General features: G+C 56.8%; 1 protein-coding gene across 1 annotated transcript; it reads right to left on the reverse strand.

The window, feature by feature from the left end:
* Positions 1 to 1,175: 1,175 nt before the first annotated feature.
* HDGF (heparin binding growth factor) lies at positions 1,176 to 19,686 on the reverse strand. Its single transcript, XM_060256725.1, has 6 exons — positions 19,598 to 19,686; positions 6,214 to 6,290; positions 4,377 to 4,515; positions 3,507 to 3,704; positions 2,504 to 2,724; positions 1,176 to 1,470 (listed from the first exon to the last, which is right to left on the reverse strand). The coding sequence occupies exons 1-6, from the start codon at positions 19,682 to 19,684 to the stop codon at positions 1,461 to 1,463; spliced, it is 732 nt and encodes a 243-aa protein (XP_060112708.1). The 5' UTR covers positions 19,685 to 19,686; the 3' UTR covers positions 1,176 to 1,460.
* Positions 19,687 to 19,710: the final 24 nt, after the last annotated feature.

Here is a 19,710-nt window from a genome sequence, read left to right on the forward strand (position 1 = left end):
AGGGGAGCTGGAGGGGAAGGCAGGCAGTGGGCAAGCGGCCAGTCCTCCAGGGGTGCAGCTGCTGCAATGACCTTCCCCCGTGGGGAGCAGGTGCTGGGCGACGGCCCCATCCCTCCCCATGGGCAACTCCTTGCCTCAAGGCCAGGGGGTGGAAGAACAGCCTCTGTGGGTGTGCAGGACCACCTAGGAGGGCAGGGTGGAGTGAGGGCCTGCAGGCCACAAGAGCTGCTGGTCTTTAAGGTGCTCCCTGGCTGTTGCTCTTCTCTGCTGCTACAGACAGCGGCTACCCATCTTGAAGCTGGCGCTTTTTGTCTCCATGTGCACCACCTTGCATTTACCGATACTGGACTCAGTTTCCCACTCACCCTCCTGGAGCTCTTCACAGCCAGCCTTGGCTTCTGACACCCTACAGAATTCTGGCCCAAATATCCCGCGGCTCTCCTCCCTCCACTGTGGGAACTGCCCTTCCCCCGCTTGCCATCCGGCAGAGGAGCTGTCCCCTATCAAGGCCTTCTCTTGCCACCTTCTCCTGACAGAACAACCCGACTGCTGCTATGGGAGAAACAAACACCCGCAATTTCGAAGGGCCTCTTTCAGCCGCCCCCAACCCAGAGGCCAGGGCCAACCTGGTGGCGTGAAGGTTTCATCTGCAGGAGACTGGAGCAGGGCCAATGCTTTGGGGAGGGGGAAGGGGGGACTTCCGGCCACCCAACGCAGACGGGCGAGGTCTGGGCACATTGCAGTCCGGGCTCTGGGTTCCAGGGGAGCAGTGCAGCCACACCTCCCCTGAAGACTCAGAGGGCCACCGAAGGGCCCTGCAGGCCTCTTTTTCACCCCCCCACCCCCTGCCCTGCAGGGGAATCCTCCCACTTGCCCCACACCTGCGTGCGGAGGGGGAGGGAGGAGAGCAGAGAGGCATCCTGGCTGCGAAGCTGGTTTGACCCCTGTCTGTCACAGAGATGGCACCTGAGCTTTTGGATGTGAAGAGCACGAAAGCCTCCAGCACGGCCATGGGTGTGAATGGGCCGCAGGGCCTTCTTCTCCCTGGCCCAGAGAAACCAGCACATCAATCCTGACTGGGCACGGGGCTGTCACCTTTGGGTGCGTGCCGAGGGTCTGCACCCTCCCCAGACTTCCAGCACAGAGCAACACAGAGGCAGGCACGCAGCAGAAGGGTTTTTCTAAAAAGGCATTCAGTCGCTTTTATTTCAAAGTGGCGAATCAGCAATCCCAACCCCCTAGAAATTTCTAACTCAAGCACAAGGGCCCCGCCAAACGGCCAGGCGAGACGCAGGTCAGCTTGGGGGGGGGGGGGCATCTATTTGTTGTCCAAAAGTGGATCTCGACTCCCTTCCCCCCACTGCAGAGACGACAAGCCGATGGGGACACAAGCGGGCTCTTAGCACCAAGGAAACCCTGCGGAGGTGGAGGTCAGGCCAGAAGAGCAGTGGGGCGGCCAGCTACGGGCTGCTGCGGGAAACAGACCAGAGGAAGAAAAGGCATTAATGTCTGCCCCCCCATCTCTTCACGCCTCTGCAGAGATCACCAGTTCATGAGGGAAAGCAGCAGCGGCCTCTCCCAGCTGAGGGGAGAAGCCGAATCCTTGTCTTTTATTGTCAGGAAAGTTCTGCTATCACACATCATCTCAGCACATCTGTGTCTGATTTTGCGGAGCCACCTTGTGCACCAACCACCTAGCTCTAGAGCCACCCCCTTTCTATGGAGGTTTTGAAGCAGAGGCTTGAGGGCCATCTGACAGCAGTGCTGATTCTGGGAATGCAGGCCCATCATGAGGGCGAAGCTGCCCTAGGAAGTCCCTGCAGGGGGTTGGACTAGATGACCGTGGAAGTCCCTTCCCACTCTGAGCCTAGGGACCTTTGCCTGTCAAAAGTGCCCCCACACCCAGGTGCCTCTGTGGGGACGGGCAAAGAACACATGTGAGATTCCACCCCCCCCCTCTCTGTGCAGCTGCTGCACTTCTTAGCTTTCCGAAGCATTCAAGGAGAGTCATCTGACTACTTTAAAGCTCCTAACTGAAAAAGGTTGATGTTCGCTGCAGGCAGGCAGCGTTTCAGGGGCTGCAGGGTTCACCAGCTTTGGTATGATCCTGTCTAATTAAGACAGCTGGGTCTCTTTCCAAGGACAATAATTAACCTGCTGAAGAAGTTTTCTGCTGGGAGGTTAAAGGCAGAGCTCCCTTCCAAGTCCTGCACGAGCACAGGTGAAGTGGGCCCTTTCCTGGCTCTTGTTGAAGTCCCTTTGGTGAGGCCGACTCTCACAGGACGAGTGGCTCAGCCCTTTGAGCAGGATGCAGGGACCCCCCCCCCCCGGCTCTCCTGAAAGCAGAACGGGCAAGTGAGCCAAGCTGGGCAGCTGGCTCGGGACAGGCCAGAGAAGTGGGCGGGGACTCCAGAGGGCCAAGATGCAGCCAATCCCCACCCCCTGCTGCCCAGCAGAGCGAGGTCCAGCCTTCCCCCCTCCCGGCCCCCCCCACCCGCTCTACCTCTCCGGGTGATCTCTGAGCTCCTCCTCCTCCTCGCCCTCTCCTTCCTCCTTGGCCCCTGGCACGCCAGAGGGGTCGCTGTTCTGATCCTGCCCCCCCCCTTCAGGGAGGCCGCTCTTCTGCTTCTCCGCTGCCTCTTTCGGGGCATCTTCGCTTTCTGCCTTCTCCTCCGCTCCATCCTCGTCCTCCACCATCTCCTTGGTGCGCTTTGAGGAGGAGCCCTGTTGGGAAGTGGGGTCAGAGGGCTCTAGGCCCACCCACAAGCACATCTCCTCCAATTGGGGAATCCGGGGCCGCGGCAGGGAAAGAGTCACAGCCAAACGCACCCCCCCCCCCACAAATGCACTCCTGGTCGTTTTCAACAGAGCAGGAAAGATGCTCAATGCCAGCAGGACAACTGCTGGATATTCCACACCTGAGCTTGGAGGCAGCCCGTTCTGAGCTGCTTTTGGCAACAGAATGAAGGAGCCTGGAGTTCAGATGCTGGGCCTTGCAGGTGCCCCCCCCACCTCTCCAGCTTCCGTAAGGACATCAGAAAAGCCCTGCGGAGTCACAGCAGTGGTCCCTCCAGCCCAGCAATAAGGCCCAGATGCCCCCCCAGCCCCTGGCTCTGGGGTTCAGTCACCAGGGCTGGCAGCCAGACAGATCTCTCCTCCATTGATCTGACTTCTCACGACACCCTCGGGCAGTGGGCTGCACCGTTCAACTGCTCACTCAGTCCAGACCCGTTTCCAGTTTGCCCCATCACTTCAGTTGGACTCAAACCACCAGGCAGCTGCCCCCCCCCCCCGTTTCTTTCCTGTCCCTGAGACGCTTGAGAAGCACCTCTGGAGGCTCTGAGCAGCCGGCTGCCCTGTTTCTCTTCTCTGGCTGGGCCCTGAGATTCCTTCTGCCCCGTGCCCTCCTCTGACTTGGGCTGTTAACGGGCACCCCTCCCCTTACGGCCTGCCTGCGCCTGGCGAGGAGAGAAAAGGACCAAGTGCTGTACAGCCCCCCCCCTCACCTCCTCCTCCTCCTCCGCTTTCCTCTTGCGGCCCCCCGCTGCTGCCGCCTTCTCGCTGTTCTTCTCCTTGGCCTGCTCGTCAATCACGAGGGCTCCCTCCTCCTCTTCCTCATCGCTGCTCCTTGCCAGGCTGCCCTTCTTCTCCCTGCGGCCTCCTGCCTCCTCCGCCTCCTCTGGGGGCCGCTTCTTCGGGGTGGGCTGCAGAGGAGACCAACGGGAGGGGTGTGTGGCAGTCTTGCCTCAGTTTCCCCACGGGAAGGCACTGCCAGGGCGCTGGACGTGGGGTGGGGGGGACTGAAGCCCTCCCCGCGTGGTAGGCTCCGCCCCCAGGGAGGATGGGGCTTGGGTAGGTGGGAGGGAGGTGGGGCACTTTTAGGAGAGAGATGCAAGGAGACTAATGGAGGGGCCTGAGCTGAGCCCCCAAAGGCAGTGTGGCCACTCACCGCCACCCCATGGTCTCCTGCAGGGAAAGGGGGCTTCTGAGGGCAGGCGTCTTGGTCAGCAGCAGAATCGCCACTGGGTCTGACTCCAGGGTCCAGCCCAGTCACCAGCCTTACAGTTGTGCCAGATCTTGGAAGTGCAGGAAGGACTTGGAGGGGAGACCTCCCTGGAATACCAGAGCCGGGAGGCAGAGGCAAGCTGGATCCAGCCACTTCTCTGAATGTTCTCCATGCCCCAGCTGGGGTCGCATGACTTCCAGCACAGGCAACAAAGGCAGCCCCTCCAGAAATGCACTGGAAACCCCTCCCTTCTTCCCTCCAGCCTCTGACACAGCCTGTCAGCCCCAAGCCCGCCTGCCTTCTCTCTGGGGCTCGTGGCCTTGGGCTGGCTCTCTGCAGAAGGAGCAGGTCCCGGGTGCAGGAAGCTCACCTGGTAGCCTGAGGCCTTGACCGTCGGGTTGTTCTCGATTTCCCAAAGGCCTTCGCTGAAGCCCTTCCGCTTGTTGGCCTTGCCGAATTTCACCTTGCACTCCTCATAGGGGAACAGGTCCTTGGGCCCCAAGAACGCCCTGCAGGAGGGAGGAGGAGAAAAGAGCCACACGTGAGAGACCCAAACAGGGCTCCCTCCCTCCACCCCCCACGAGGCTGTGGCACAGGCCTGTCCTGGAGTTAAGGGCATCACTTTTGTGATGGCTGGAGAATGGATCCTCCATGGAAGAGGCAACAGGGCGTGTGCGTGTGTGAACTAATTCCTCTGGAAGCACAGCATTTCTTGTGCTTTGGCTATGCAGCTGGGAAGAAGAGGATACTGGACTTACATCTTGCCCTATACTGTGAGTCTCACAGTGGCTCCCCATCTCCTTTATCTTCCTCCCCCACAGCAGACACCCTGTGAGCAATGTCCCCTCTAAGCTGTGGAGTCTGGTGAGCAAAGATTCTCCTTTGTGAGCTCCTGGCAATCAAGGTGTGACCTCCTGCATCAATTAGTCTGCTCTGAGGCCATCCAGCCTGAGCTAAGACAGCTGGAGGCTAAAAACCTGTGAGCTAGCTCACACTAACTCAACTTAGAGGGAACATTGACTGTGAGGTGGGTGGGGCTGGGAGAGCTCAAGGAAAACTCCTATGAGAGCTATGGCTGACCCAAGGCCATTCCCACAGCTGCAAGTGGAGGGGGGAATCAAACCCGGTTCTCCCCGATAAGAGTCCTTTTACCTTCCTCCCCCACAACAGACACCCTGTGAGGTGGGTGGGGCTGAGAGGGCTCTCCCAGCAGCTACCCTTTCAAGCACAACCTCTGCCAGAGCTATGGCTGACCCAAGGCCATTCCAGCAGCTTCAAGTGGAGGAGGGGGGAATCAAACCCGGTTCTCCCAGATAAGAGAGCTTTGGCTGACCCAAGGCCATTCCAGCAGCTGCAAGTGGAGGAGTGGGGAATCAAACCCGGTTCTCCCAGATAAGAGAGCTCTGGCTGACCCAAGGCCATTCCAGCAGGTGCAAGTGGAGGAGTGGGGGCATCAAACCCGGTTCTCCCAGATAAGAGAGCTCTGGCTGACCCAAGGCCATTTCAGCAGCTGCAAGTGGAGGAGTGGGGAATCAAGCCCGGTTCTCCCAGATAAGAGAGCTCTGGCTGACCCAAGGCCATTCCAGCAGGTGCAAGGAGAGGAGGGGGGAATCAAACCCGGTTCTCCCAGATAAGAGTCCGCACACTTCACCACTACACATGGAAGCAGAATTCGCCCTCAGACTGGCCAAGCCATTTCCCACCTGGCACAAATGAATGAGGGGCTGTGGGGAAGATCCCCTGCCCCGTTGGCACCAGCTGCCGCCCCTGGCAGAGAACGAGCTGCTGCTCTCAAAACCCCATGGCCACTGCTGCTGGCACAACCCCGCCCCCCCAGACATTCTGCACTCTAGAAAATGCAGGCTGGAATCCTGTGAAGCTCCCGCGCACCCAGGCTGAGGGGAGAACAGCTGCTTCTCTGTGCAGGGGGAGGGGGCACCTGGGCTCTCCACCCTGGGGGAAGGATGCATGGCGGCACATGGATCTTGTCAGTCCATCCTGCTGGAAGGCCAGAACACCAGGCATTAACCCCACCCCAATTTCACTTTTACAGCCAGCCAGGCTGAGGGCAAAGGATCCTGAGGAAGGTCTCTTCTCTTATCTGACCTCCCCAGGCCAGGTCCAGCATACCAGGCCCCCCTGTCCCCGATCCCCCCTCCACAGGTAGCTGGAGACGGATGGCAGCAGCCCCGCCCGCCCGTACTTACGTCTCGTGAGTCCCAAAGAAAAAGACTTGGTATTTGTTGGAGGTGGACTTCACAGCCGATTCCGGCATCTCGTCAATCTGCAGAAGAGACGAAGAACAGCAGCGTGTCCCAGTGTGGCCAGGCATGACTTCTGTGGGAGACCCGCCCGAGGGCCCTTCTCATAGCCCTCCGCACAGGTGCATCGTGGGCCATTCCAGTGGCCAAGCAGAGACACCCATGCAGCAAGAGTGGAGGCTCTGCCCGGATTCCTTTTTTTTTGGGGGGGGGGGGCTCCTGCACACATAAAGGCGGGCCCTCCTGGCCTGCAACCCCTCCCCCAAGAAGGGCCAGAGAACATAAGAACATAAGAACATAAGAGAAGCCATGTTGGATCAGGCCAACGGCCCATCAAGTCCAACACTCTGTGTCACACAGTGGCAAAAAATGTTATATACACACATACACTGTGGCTAATAGCCACTGATGGACCTGTGCTCCATACACTGTGGCTATTAGCCACTGATGGACCTGTGCTCCATACACTGTGGCTAATAGCCACTGATGGACCTGTGCTCCATATTTTTATCTAAACCCCTCTTGAAGGTGGCTATACTTGTGGCCGCCACCACCTCCTGTGGCAGTGAATTCCACATGTTAATCACCCTTTGGGTGAAGAAGTACTTCCTTTTATCCGTCTTAACCTGTCTGCTCAGCAATTTCATCGAGAGAGAACAAGGCCAGGGACCCACTCCCCCCCACAAACCAGAGTCCCAGCTAGCTATGGCGAGGGGGGCACAGCATGGCCCCCACCACACTCCAATCCACAAGCCTAAGCAGCAAATGAAACTGTCATCCCTCTGCCCCCCGCCCCCCTTGCCTACAGGAATCCTGGTTGGGTGGGGCACCTGCCAGCCTGTCCAGCTACGTCTGGCTCAAAACTTTCAGGGAGCCCAGCTGCCAGTCAACCCCCCCCACCCTCCCCCCTGGGTTTGCCCCTCCAGCCCAGACACATCACCCAAGAAGCCCCCTTCCCTTCTGCCCGCCCCCAGCACGTAACAGGAGCATCAGAGTCCCCAATGCCCATGAGAAATGAACCACCAACCCCTTTGTTTGGTCTTCTGTCCACTTCTCAAAAACCAGCCCTGGAGAAGGCTAGTGCAGCACTCTTGTGCTTCCTGATCGCCCTCTCCAGGCCATGGGGTAGAGACCGTGCTGGGGGGCTTAGGCAAGGCCCTCTGTCCTCAACGCAGACCGGGACTGTGCCCCCCCACCAAAAGCCTTCAAGCCGGTGCCCCCCTGGGGGTGGAGACGTTCAAGGGCAGAGGTCGGGACGAAGGGATGCAGTTGCAAACAGTTGAGACCAGTCCTCGTGGGCAGGAGGACTCCAGTGGGACCCCCCGCCCCAGACACACACCAGTTGTGGGGTTCCAAAGGGCTCAGTGCAGCCCACGATCTCTGCACAGCCCTCAGGGAAAAGCCATCTGTTGCCTCAGAGTTGGCCACAGTCCATCTGCAGAAGGCACCCAGCTAGATCTCCCTTGCCTTGTCATCGTGAGCTGCTGCTGGGGATGGCAGTTAAACGGCCACGCTAGAGGGAGGGAGGGAGGGAGGCCCTGCTGGTTAGAAAGTCTGGCATCCTGCCCTAGCCAAGGCTCACTCCCCGCTTTGGATGGGGTGTGGGAGGCGGCCCTGGAGAACTCTGCAGCGCTTACTCCACACACCCCCAGCGCTCTCGCCCGCCCCTTTGCCCTCAGCGCAAGATCTCCCTCTTTGCCTGGCGGAGGGAGGGAGGGGGGTTTCCTCCTGCACTGACTGCGTTGCTGTCTTGGAAGGTTTGGGGCTAGTCTTGTTTCCCACCTCTTCAGCCCTGGCCCACGGCTACGCTGTGCTCTCTGCTTGTGCTCCTTTGTCATCTTTGTGCCGCCTGCCTTGGGAGTCTCACGGAGAAGAGAAGCTACAGTTGAAATCCATAAAGAGCACAGACGAAGCTGCCTTCTACTGAATCAGCCCCCCCACCCCCCGGGCCCAACCAGGTCAGTGTTGCCTCCTCAGGCCGCCAGGCACTAGGGACCTTGGCCATGCGGAGGGAGAAAGACAGTCTTTGCCAGTGTCCATCCTTATGAGCTTCTCTGGGGACTGGAGGAGCGTGGCAACAAACAGCGGAAGCAAGATCAGCCCCCAGAGGTCTGCTGGGGGGGGGGGGGGGAGGGACACACAAGGAAATGGTTCCAGCTCTTCTAAAGGCTTGGCCAATGCGGGGCCCTCTTCTGCAGGGATGGGGCCCAGCTCAGGAGCCGCACAGCACAAGCCACCCAGTGCCCCCCCCCCACGGCTGCCGCTTCTGCTGGAGTCTCTGGGCCTTCCCTCTCCAGGGAATTCTTTCTGCCCTGCAGGTGATCCGAGGAGCGTGTCTTCTCCATCCAGCAGGGCGGTGGGTCTTGCTCAGAAGCTGCTGCCAGGCGGGGAGATGCCTGGACTCACCCGTGAGAATCGCACTTTGGATTGCCTCCTGCGGAATCTGCCCTGCTCAGAGGGGGTGGAACTGACCTCTGACCCAGGAAGAAGAAGATATTGGATTTATATCCCGCCTTCCACTCCAAAGAGTCTCAGAGCGGCTCACAATCTCCTTTCCCTTCCTCCCCCACAACAGACACCCTGTGAGGTAGAAGATATTGGATTTATATCTCACCCTCCACTCTGAAGAGTATCAGAGTGGCTCACAATCTCCTTTCCCTTCCTCCCCCACAACAGACACCCTGTGAGGTAGATGAAGATATTGGATTTATATCCCACCCTCCACTCCGAAGAGTCTCAGAGCGGCTCACCATCTCCTTTCCCTTCCTCCCCCACAACAGACACCCTGTGAGGTAGATGAAGATATTGGATTTATATCCCGCCCTCCACTCCGAAGAGTCTCAGAGCGGCTCACCATCTCCTTTCCCTTCCTCCCCCACAACAGACAGCCTGTGGGGTAGATGAAGATATTGGATTTATATCCCGCCCTCCACTCCGAAGAGTCTCAGAGCGGCTCACCATCTCCTTTCCCTTCCTCCCCCACAACAGACAGCCTGTGGGGTAGATGAAGATATTGGATTTATATCCCGCCCTCCACTCCAAAGAGTCTCAGAGCGGCTCACAATCTCCTTTCCCTTCCTCCCCCACAACAGACACCCTGTGAGATAGATGAAGATACTGGATTTATATCCCACCCTCCACTCCGAAGAGTCTCAGAGCAGCTCACAATCTCCTTTCCCTTCCTCCCCCACAACAGACACCCTGTGAGGTAGATGAAGATATTAGATTTATATCCCGCCCTCCACTCTGAAGAGTCTCAGAGTGGCCTACAATCTCCTTTACCTTCCTCCCCCACAACAGACACCCTGTGAGGCGGGTGGGGCTGAGAGAGCTCTCCCAGCAGCTGCCCTTTCAAGGACAACCTCTGCCAGGGCTATGGCTGACCCAAGGCCATGCTAGCAGGTGCAAGTGGAGGAGTGGGGAATCGAACCCAGCTCTCCCAGATAAGTCTGCACACTTCACCGCTACACCAAACTGGCTCTCCAAGAGAGACAGGGAATCCAGTCCACAGAGTGTGGCCAGACCTTTGAGACTGAGCCCCCGGCTGGTTTGCAAGAGATGTTGCTGGAAGCCGGCTGAGGTGGCCCTGGGACCAAAGGGCACCCCCCTCCCGCTCAGGGGAGAAGGGCAGGAAGGAGGCACTTCAAGCAACGATCCAGCATACAGCCCGGCCTGCGTGCAGCATTATCGCCTTCCTTTGGCTGGGGCTCTGCTTCTGACAGGTGCCCCACAGAGTTTTGCAAAGTCATTCTTGAGCCCCACGTGGGAAAACCAGGCCATTGGCTTGCAGCAGCCTCTTCCCTCCCTCCCACCAAGGGCTGCTGCCTTCCTTTAGGCTGACTTAGTGGCGGCGGTGGCAGCCGCAGCAACAGCCAGGCCTGCTGGCGATGAGTCATTGCTGATGAGGCTCAGATTTCCCTGCAGAAGCAGGCAGGCGGCTGGCCTCACACAAAGCATTAAAAGCGGAGGGAAGGCCAGGCCGGGAGGGAGAGGGGGCACCCGCCTGGCCTTTGTCCTGCTGGGGCCATCAGCTTGGGGACTGGCCTTGAGGGAGCCACTCCCTTCACCTGCTGCCAATCACCCGTGGGAGGAGGAAGAAGGCGGCCTCTTGCCCTCCCTCCTTCTTTGGGAGTGCCCAGAATGGAGCCACCTCTCCAAAGAAGCAGGCTGGGCCTCACAGAAGCTGGGCTGGGTGCAGATGCCAGTCTTCAAGGTGTCCCTTCAGGGTGGCAGAAACCCAGCCCTGCCCGCTCAATTGAGCTCCACACACACACACACACACCCGCCTTGGGGCTCAGAGCAGAGGGAAGCAGGTGGGGGGAGGCTGAAATGCAGCAATGAAAACCAGCAGCACACCCTCCCCCAGCCTGGCATCTGCCCTGTCGCCGCATTAAGCTACGCATGCCAGGGCTGTTGCGACCGCCCTCAGCAGGCCTCAGTGAAGCCCAGTCCTCTCCCTTCCTCTGGCTCCGTGGCCAGGAATCCCGGGGCCTGCCCTCTCACCCCAAGGGGACTCCCCCTCCCCACTCCTTCCCCGTGTCTTCTAACTAGCGCCCAGGACAAGCACACGGGGGAAGCTGGGCTCCCTGGGCTGGCACAGAAGAGGAATGAGGGTGACGGAAGGACCCTTTGAAGCAGCTGCCGCAGCCTCTCTGGGGGCACAAAGGCCACCGCTGTACAGAGAAGGAAGGCTTGGGGCTCTGTGAGGAGCACAGGAAGAAGCGTGGCTGGCTGGGATACATCCAGGAGGGAGGGGCAGAGGGCGGGTCAGGGGCTCAGGGCCACATTCTCCGTGGGTCTGAATCAGCCGTGGCATGCAGGCTGCCCACTTGCTGGGCCAGCAGTGCCACGAGGCCTCTTTACCCCCCTGCCAGGGAGGCGTCATCACTGTGCGTGTTCCCAGAACTTGGCTGGCAGGGCTCCTTATCCGGCTGCCACACCCTTCCTGCCACACATTCACCCTTTGGAATTGGGTTTGTCCAGTTATCTGCCATCTTGGTGAGCAAGAGCCGCAGAAAGAAGCGCCCCCTCTCCTCAGGCCTCTTCCCCCGAGTGTTGATGGAGACACGTTGAAGGGGGGAGGGGGGAAGGAGAAGGGCACTGAGCGGGAGGCAGGGCAGGTGGGGCTCCAAGCCCAAAGGAGACTGGGAAGCACCCTCCTCCACCCCCAGTCTGGATTTTGGATTGCACCTGGCGGGATGCCCCCTCGCTGAGCTCTAGGTGCTGCTGGACTTGAACCCTGCTCCTCTTCTGCAAATCAGCACAAACAGAGACACCTTCCTTGCAGCAACCCTCTTCCACTCTCTCTGCGCACCAAGGAGACTCCTGCCTGGCAGGAGCAGAGGGGGCAGCTGGGATGCCCTGAAATTGGAGACACCCCTGGGGGGGAGGGGTCCATCTGGCAGAGCCCATCCCTCCTTCCCCCCCCAGAGAACAAGCTGGCCTCCGTGTAAGCAGAACCTGGAGCCTTTGTGTGTGGGGAGGAAAGGGAGGAGGAAGCCACAAAGCTCTTTTGCTCCGCTGGGGACAGGCCTCCCCCTCCCCCTCAGGTTTAGGCCACAGCTGGAAACCCAAGGGGGGGGGCTCCGGAGAGAGCCACAGCAGGAAACCTCCCAGCCTGACCAGACAGTTTCACTGCCCCCCCTCTTTTGCACCTGACTGGTCTGAAAAGACAAAGCAACCCCACTGGGTGGCAGACAGCCCCATCCAAAAGAAAGGGTTGAGGAGCAGAGGACCCCCCCACACCCTGCTTGGCTGCAGAGCCCCCCACCTGGACCCCCCTCTGCCCTGGTGGCTCATCCCTCCCCCCACAGCAGCGAGCAGGGCCTGGCACGAATGGAGCAGCCTCCCCTCCTTTGCCTGTTGCAGGGCAGGCAGGGGCTGCTGCCCCGGAGGAGGCCTGGCTCAAACCCCGCCCCGCCCCCGGAACTGGCTGCTCTTGAGCCCCGTCACAGCGGCCTGCTTCTGGAACCTCCTGGGTGCCACCAGAGCAATCCTAGGCAGGCCCACCACAGCCTACCCCCCCCCCCTCACTGGCTGTTCACAGCAGGGCAGAGGTGGGGGGGCCAATGTCCCTTGGCTCCGGCCTCCTCCTTCAGAGCAGGGACCCTCTTCAGGGGCTTACAGTGCTGTGAGGCTCCACAGGACACATGCGAGCCAGCCTCTATCCCTTAACAGGAAACCTTCACAGTTTTGGGAGCGCATGCCATCGATGCACCCAGCTCTCTCTCGCCCTGTCCAAACCTCCCAGCAAGATGGCAGAACGAAGAAACGGAAACTGTCAAGACGGAGGCAATGCTGGCTGGGCAGGCAGAGGTCTTGCGGGAGGAGACTGCGCTCCGCCCCTTTGGTGGGGTTCAGCTGACGCTTCCTGACTTGATCAAGAGCCACAGGACTCAGCCACCTGGGCCAGTGCCACGCTAGCAGCAAAGTTAGACTACCACGGGCCGCTCTACGTGGGTCTTTCCTTGGAGTCAACCTGCAAATGCCAGTCAATCAGAACGCTGCAGCTCAGGGGTCACTAGGCTCCTGGCAGAGCACATATCCCACCTCCCCACTCTGAAGTCATCCCCCTACTGCCTGCCCAGCAGTCATGCGGCTCAATTTCAGGCACTGCCTGTGGCATACAAAGGCCTCCACGGCTTTGGCCCTCAGACTGACAGGACCGCCTCTCTCCCTATGCGTCACTGCCACCCTGCAAATGGGCAAACTCAAAACCAGCCTGTCAACCTATCAGAAAAGCCCTGTTGAATTAGGCCAATGGCCCACCCAGTCCAACATTCTGTGTCACAGAAGAACATAAGAGAAGCCATGTTGGATCAGGCCAGTGGCCCCTCCAGTCCAACACTCTGTGTCACATAAGAACATAAGAGAAGCCATGTTGGATCAGGCCAATGGCCCCTCCAGTCCAACACTCTGTGCCACACAATGGCAAAAAAAAACAGGTGACATCAGTGGGACCAGGAGACTAGAAGCCCTTCTACTGTGCCCCCCAAGCACCAAGAATACAGAGCATCACTGCCCCAGACATAAGAACGTTAAGAGAAGCCATGTTGGATCAGGCCAGTGGCCCATCCAGTCCAACACTCTGTGTCACATAAGAACATAAGAGAAGCCTTGTGGGATGAGGGCAATGGCCCATCCAGTCCAACACTCTGTGTCACAGAAGAACATAAGAGAAGCCCTGTTGGATGAGGCCAGTGGCCCATCCAGTCCAACACTCTGTGTCACATAAGAACATAAGAGAAGCCATGTTGGATCAGGCCAATGGCCCCTCCAGTCCAACACTCTGTGCCACACAATGGCAAAAAAAAACAGGTGACATCAGTGGGACCAGGAGACTAGAAGCCCTTCTACTGTGCCCCCCAAGCACCAAGAATACAGAGCATCACTGCCCCAGACATAAGAACGTTAAGAGAAGCCATGTTGGATCAGGCCAGTGGCCCATCCAGTCCAACACTCTGTGTCACATAAGAACATAAGAGAAGCCTTGTGGGATGAGGGCAATGGCCCATCCAGTCCAACACTCTGTGTCACAGAAGAACATAAGAGAAGCCCTGTTGGATGAGGCCAGTGGCCCATCCAGTCCAACACTCTGTGTCACATAAGAACAGAAGAGAAGCCCTGTTGGATCAGGCCAGTGGCCCATCCAGTCCAACACTCTGTGTCACATAAGAACAGAAGAGACGCCATGTTTGATCAGGCCAGTGGCCCCTCCAGTCCAACACTCTGTGTCACATAAGAACATAAGAGAAGCCCTGTTGGATCAGGCCAATGGCCCCTCCAGTCCAGCACTCTGTGTCACATAAGAACATAAGAGAAGCCCTGTTGGATCAGGCCAATGGCCCCTCCAGTCCAGCACTCTGTGTCACATAAGAACATAAGAGAAGCCCTGTTGGATCAGGCCAGTGGCCCCTCCAGTCCAACACTCTGTGTCACATAAGAACATAAGAGAAGCCCTGTTGGATCAGGCCAATGGCCCCTCCAGTCCAACACTCTGTGTCTCATAAGAACATAAGAGAAGCCCTGTTGGATCAGGCCAATGGCCCATCCAGTCCAACATTCTGTGTCACACAAGAACATAAGAGAAGCCTTGTGGGATGAGGCCAATGGCCCCTCCAGTCCAACACTCTTTGTCACATAAGAGAAGCCCTGTTGGATCAGGCCAAAGGCCCATCCAGTCCAACACTCTGTGTCACATAAGAACATAAGAGAAGCCATGTTGGATCAGGCCAGTGGCCCCTCCAGTCCAACACTCTGTGTCACATAAGAACATAAGAGAAGCCCTGTTGGATCAGGCCAGTGGCCCATCCAGTCCAACACTCTGTGTCACATAAGAACATAGGAGAAGCCCTGTTGGATCAGGCCAATGGCCCCTCCAGTCCAACACTCTTTGTCACATAAGAACATAAGAGAAGCCCTGTTGGATCAGGCCAAAGGCCCATCCAGTCCAACACTCTGTGTCACATAAGAACATAAGAGAAGCCCTGTTGGATCAGGCCAATGGCCCCTCCAGTCCAACACTCTTTGTCACATAAGAGAAGCCATGTTGAAGCAGGCCAATGGCCCATCCAGTCCAACACTCTGTGTCACATAAGAACATAAGAGAAGCCCTGTTGGATCAGGCCAGTGGCCCATCCAGTCCAACACTCTGTGTCACATAAGAACATCAGAGAAGCCATGTTGAAGCAGGCCAATGGCCCATCCAGTCCAACACTCTGTGTCACATAAGAACAGAAGGGAAGCCATGTTGGATCAGGCCAATGGCCCATTCAGTCCAACACTCTGTGCCGCATAAGAACATAAGAGAAGCCATGTTGGATCAGGCCAGTGGCCCCTCCAGTCCAACACTCTGTGTCTCATAAGAACATCAGAGAAGCCATGTTGGATCAGGCCAATGGCCCATCCAGTCCAACACTCTGTGTCTCATAAGTACAGAAGAGAAGCCATGTTGGATCAGGCCAATGGCCCATTCAGTCCAACACTCTGTGCCACATAAGAACATAAGAGAAGCCATGTTGGATCAGGCCAATGGCCCATCCAGTCCTGTTGGATCACGCCAATGTTGGATCAGGCCAGTGGCCCATTCAGTCCAACACTCTGTGTCACATAAGAACATTAGAGAAGCCCTGTTGGATCACGCCAATGGCCCATCCAGTCCAACACTCTGTGTCTCATAAGAACATCGGAGAAGCCATGCTGGATCAGGGAGTGAGCAGTGAAGTGGCCAAGTTTGCGGATGACACTAAATTGTTCAGGGTGGTGAGAACCAGAGAGGATTGTGAGGAACTCCAAAGGGATCTGTTGAGGCTGGGTGAGTGGGCGTCAACGTGGCAGATGCGGTTCAATGTGGCCAAGTGCAAAGTAATGCACATTGGGGCCAAGAATCCCAGCTACAAATACAAGTTGATGGGGTGTGAACTGGCAGAGACTGACCAAGAGAGAGATCTTGGGGTCGTGGTAGATAACTCACTAAAAATGTCAAGTGTGCGTTTGCAATAAAAAAGGCCAACACCATGCTGGGAATTATTAGGAAGGGAATTGAAAACAAATCAGCCAGTATCATAATGCCCCTGTATAAATCGATGGTGCGGTCTCATTTGGAGTACTGTGTGCAGTTCTGGTCGCTGCACTTCAAAAAGGATATTATAGCATTGGAGAAAGTCCAGAGAAGGGCAACAAGAATGATTAAAGGGCTGGAGCACTTTCCCTATGAAGAAAGGTTGAAACGCTTGGGACTCTTTAGCTTGGAGAAACGTCGACTGCGGGGTGACATGATAGAGGTTTACAAGATAATGCATGGGATGGAGAAAGAAAAGAAGTACTTTTCTCCCTTTCTCACAATACAAGAACTCGTGGGCATTCGATGAAATTGCTGAGCAGCCAGGTTAAAACGGATAAAAGGAAGTACTTCTTCACCCAAAGGGTGATTAACATGTGGAATTCACTGGCACAGGAGGTGGTGGCGGCCACAAGTATAGCCACCTTCAAGAGGGGTTTAGATAAAAATATGGAGCACAGGTCCATCAGTGGCTATTAGCCACAGTGTATGTGTGTATATAAAATTTTTTGCCACTGTGTGACACAGAGTGTTGGACTTGATGGGCCGTTGGCCTGATCCAACATGGCTTCTCTTATGTTCTTATGTCCAACACTCTGTGTCTCATAAGAACATCAGAGAAGCCATGTTGGATCAGGCCAATGCCCCATCCAGTCCAACACTCTGTGTCTCATAAGTACAGAAGGGAAGCCATGTTGGATCAGGCCAATGGCCCATTCAGTCCAGCACTCTGTGTCACATAAGAACATAAGAGAAGCCCTGTTGGATCACGCCAATGGCCCATCCAGTCCAACACTCTGTGTCTCATAAGAACATCAGAGAAGCCATGCTGGATCAGGCCAATGGCCCATCCAGTCCAACACTCTGTCTCATAAGAACATCAGAGAAGCCATGTTGGATCAGGCCAATGGCCCATCCAGTCCAACACTCTGTGTCACAGAAGAACATAAGACAAGCCCTGTTGGATCAGGCCAATGGCCCATCCAGTCCAACACTCTGCATCACATAAGAATATAAGATAAGCCAAAGTGCCAGCAAGAAGTCCATCAGTGGGGCCAGGACTCTAGAAGCCCTCCCACTGTGTCCCCCAAGCACCAAGAATACAGAGCATCACTGCCCCAGAAAGAGTTTCAACAATACACTGTGTCTAATCGCCACTCATGGACCTCTGCTCCGTATGTTTATCCATTCCCCTCTTGAAGCTGGCTATGCTTGTCGCTATCAGCACCTCCTGTGGCAGTGAATTCCATATGTTAATCACCCTTTGGGTGAAGAAGGACTTCCTTTTATCTGTCCTAACTCGACTGCTCAGCAATTTCATTGAATGCGCACGAGTTCTCGTATTGTGAGACAGGGAGAAAAGTACTTCTTTCTCTACTTTCTCCATCCCATGCATAATCTTGTAAACCTCTATCATGTCACCTCGCAGTCGATGTTTCTGCAAGCTAAAGAGCCCCAAGCGTTTCAACCTTTCTTCATAGGGAAAGTGTTCCAACCCTTTAATCATTCTAGTTGCCCTTTTCTGCACTTTTTCCAATGCTATAATGTCCTTTTTGAGGTGCGGTGACCAGAATTGTACACAGTACTTCAAATGAGACCGCACCATCACTTTATACAGGGGCATTATGATACTGGCTGATATGTTTTTATTTCCCTTCCTAATAATTCCCAGCATGGCGTTGGGCTTTTTTATTGCAATCGCACACGGTCTTGACATTTTCAGTGAGTTATCTACCACGACCCCAAGATCTCTCTCTTGGTCAGTCTCTGCCAGTTCACAACCCATCAACTTGTATTTTAGCCCCAATGTGCATTACTTTGTACTGGGTCATGTTGAACCTCATTTGCCACGTTGACGCCCGCTCGCCCAGCCTCAACAGATCCTCTGCTTTGCCCCCCCCCCCCCATTTCGCTGAACGGCTGGCCGGAGGCGCTCAGGATGCCTCCCACACTCCCCAATCCAATCCCCCTTGCCAGCCTTGCTAACGCAGTCGCATGTCTCCTACTTAGGTTTGCTGCTGTCCTTCTCTTATCTTGGTTCCTCATTAGACGTCTCATCCCAGTGACTGCACCAAGCTCCCCTTTTAACCCCAACCTGAATCTCAGTGAGAGAAGCAGACAATACGTAACGCAAACCAACAATAAACGTGAAAATGTCATCTGTGTATACTTGCCAAGGCTGCTGCAATGTCAGTTGGACTAAGTGTGGAATACGCAGCGTGGTAAACCCTGAGGCTTCCACATAGGCCACTTGCCATCTTCTGCTATCCCCCTTGCTGCTGCTGTTCAGCTGCACAGTTGAGTCTGACTCTCCGCAACCTGATGGAGCTCATCACGCCAGGCTCTTCTATCTTCTACTGTCCTAAGTTCACCCAAATGCCCCCACTTCCCTTAATACGATTAATATAATGTGATTTATTTAAATCCGAATTGGAAAACCTTCCCATTCAATTTTCCTCAGAAGGCCCACATCACTTATGCCTGTACAGCCAAGCAAAACTGCTGCTCTGTTTCACTCTGGCTCCCCGACACAGAGCAATTCAGCAGCGAGAAGCGACCGTCAGAGGGGTGGCCAGCAAAAAAACCTCCACTGATACACAAAGCAACCTATTCCGCTAGGAGAGCAGCAAGTTGCATTTACTCCTGGCTACTAAAGGAATCTTATCCACAAGCAAAGGGAAAGTTTGATGTAAATCTACCCCTTTTCTAGGTGATCTGAAAAAGCCCCCTCCTCCACTTTCTTGTTCAGCCAACGTGTGTGATGGGCCCCAGCACAAGGTCACAGCGGTCTCTGCCCCAGATCCACACTGCCTGGGCACCAGTACCCCCTGGCCAGAGGGCCCCAGGTGTGTGGTGCTTACTCGCAGCCCCTTCTGGAATTCCCAGGACAGGAATGGGGCAAAATGGCAGCCACGCTGGGAAGGGTCCTCTGAGCACGGAGGCAGCTGCCGGCTGAATGGGCATTCCAGGCAGCCACACAGACAATCTCTGCCCAGCCCTCCAGTGGGGGAGGGGGCACTTTTGAGATGGGCACCACAAAGGTGTGTGTATGGGGGAGGACTTGGCTGCAGCTCACCCCAAGTGCAACCAGATGTGGCAGCTGGCACCAGAGATGACCAAGAAGTGAGTGTGAGATGTGATGTCTCAAGGGATGGGCCAGGAAAGCACAAGGGTGGGGGTGTCTCCGGCATTATCCTCCAGGGCAGGTGTGTGAAGCCAACGCTCTCTGCCTGGATGGCCCAGGCACAGCACCTGTTGCCTTTTGGCCTTTCTTTCTCGGTGCTGAAGCCCAAGCAGCTTATAAACCCTTGTTTAAAAGCAGTTCGCAAACACCGCTTTTAAAATCTGCCTGGCAGCCCTGCGGTTCAGCAGAGGCCCCTGGTCATTGCGGCCTCCAGAGAGGAAAAAGCGTGGAAGAGCTCAGATGCTGGAGCCTTTGAGCAGACCTCCCCTGCAGACGAGGCGGCCTTCACGGCCATGCCGAGCCCACGACCACTTCTGCTAGCCTCGCCCGCCCGTGGAATTGGAAGCGGGGGGGGGGCTGAAGGCCAAGGAGCATGCGCCGACATCCCCGCTGTGCGCGAGAGAAGAGCCCCCCGCAGAGGCCGGGGAGAAGAGGGGGAGGCAGGGAGCGCTGCGAACTCCCGCTCTGCCTCCCAAAGGGCCGGGCCTTCCCTGCCTCTCTGGCCCGCCCACCCCCGCTGCAGGCCGGAGCCTCGCAAGGCGGGAGGGAGGCTGCGGGGCCGGGCGGAGAAGGCGCTGCGGACTCACCCGGGCGGGCCAGTGCGGGTAGCCCTTCATCTTGGCGAAGACCAGGTCGCCGCACTTGTACTCGCGCTGCCGGTTGGAGCGGGACATGGCCGGGCTCCTCGCTCGCTCTCCGC

The sequence above is a fragment of the Heteronotia binoei genome, chromosome 1, assembly GCF_032191835.1.
Source record: "Heteronotia binoei isolate CCM8104 ecotype False Entrance Well chromosome 1, APGP_CSIRO_Hbin_v1, whole genome shotgun sequence".
Classification (NCBI taxonomy): Eukaryota; Metazoa; Chordata; class Lepidosauria; order Squamata; family Gekkonidae; genus Heteronotia; species Heteronotia binoei.

What these genes read in the sequence shown, in the direction of transcription:
- HDGF (XM_060256725.1), bottom strand. Translation starts at nt 19,684, where the DNA reads ATGTCCCGCTCCAACCGGCAGCGCGAGTACAAGTGCGGCGACCTGGTC. An exon ending in TTCTTTGGGACTCACGAGAC is followed by an intron (nt 4,516 to 6,213) that starts GTAAGTACGGGC and finishes TCCCTCCTGCAG; the next exon opens with GGCGTTCTTGGGGCCCAAGG. An exon ending in TCAAGGCCTCAGGCTACCAG is followed by an intron (nt 3,705 to 4,376) that starts GTGAGCTTCCTG and finishes TCTCCTCTGCAG; the next exon opens with CCCACCCCGAAGAAGCGGCC.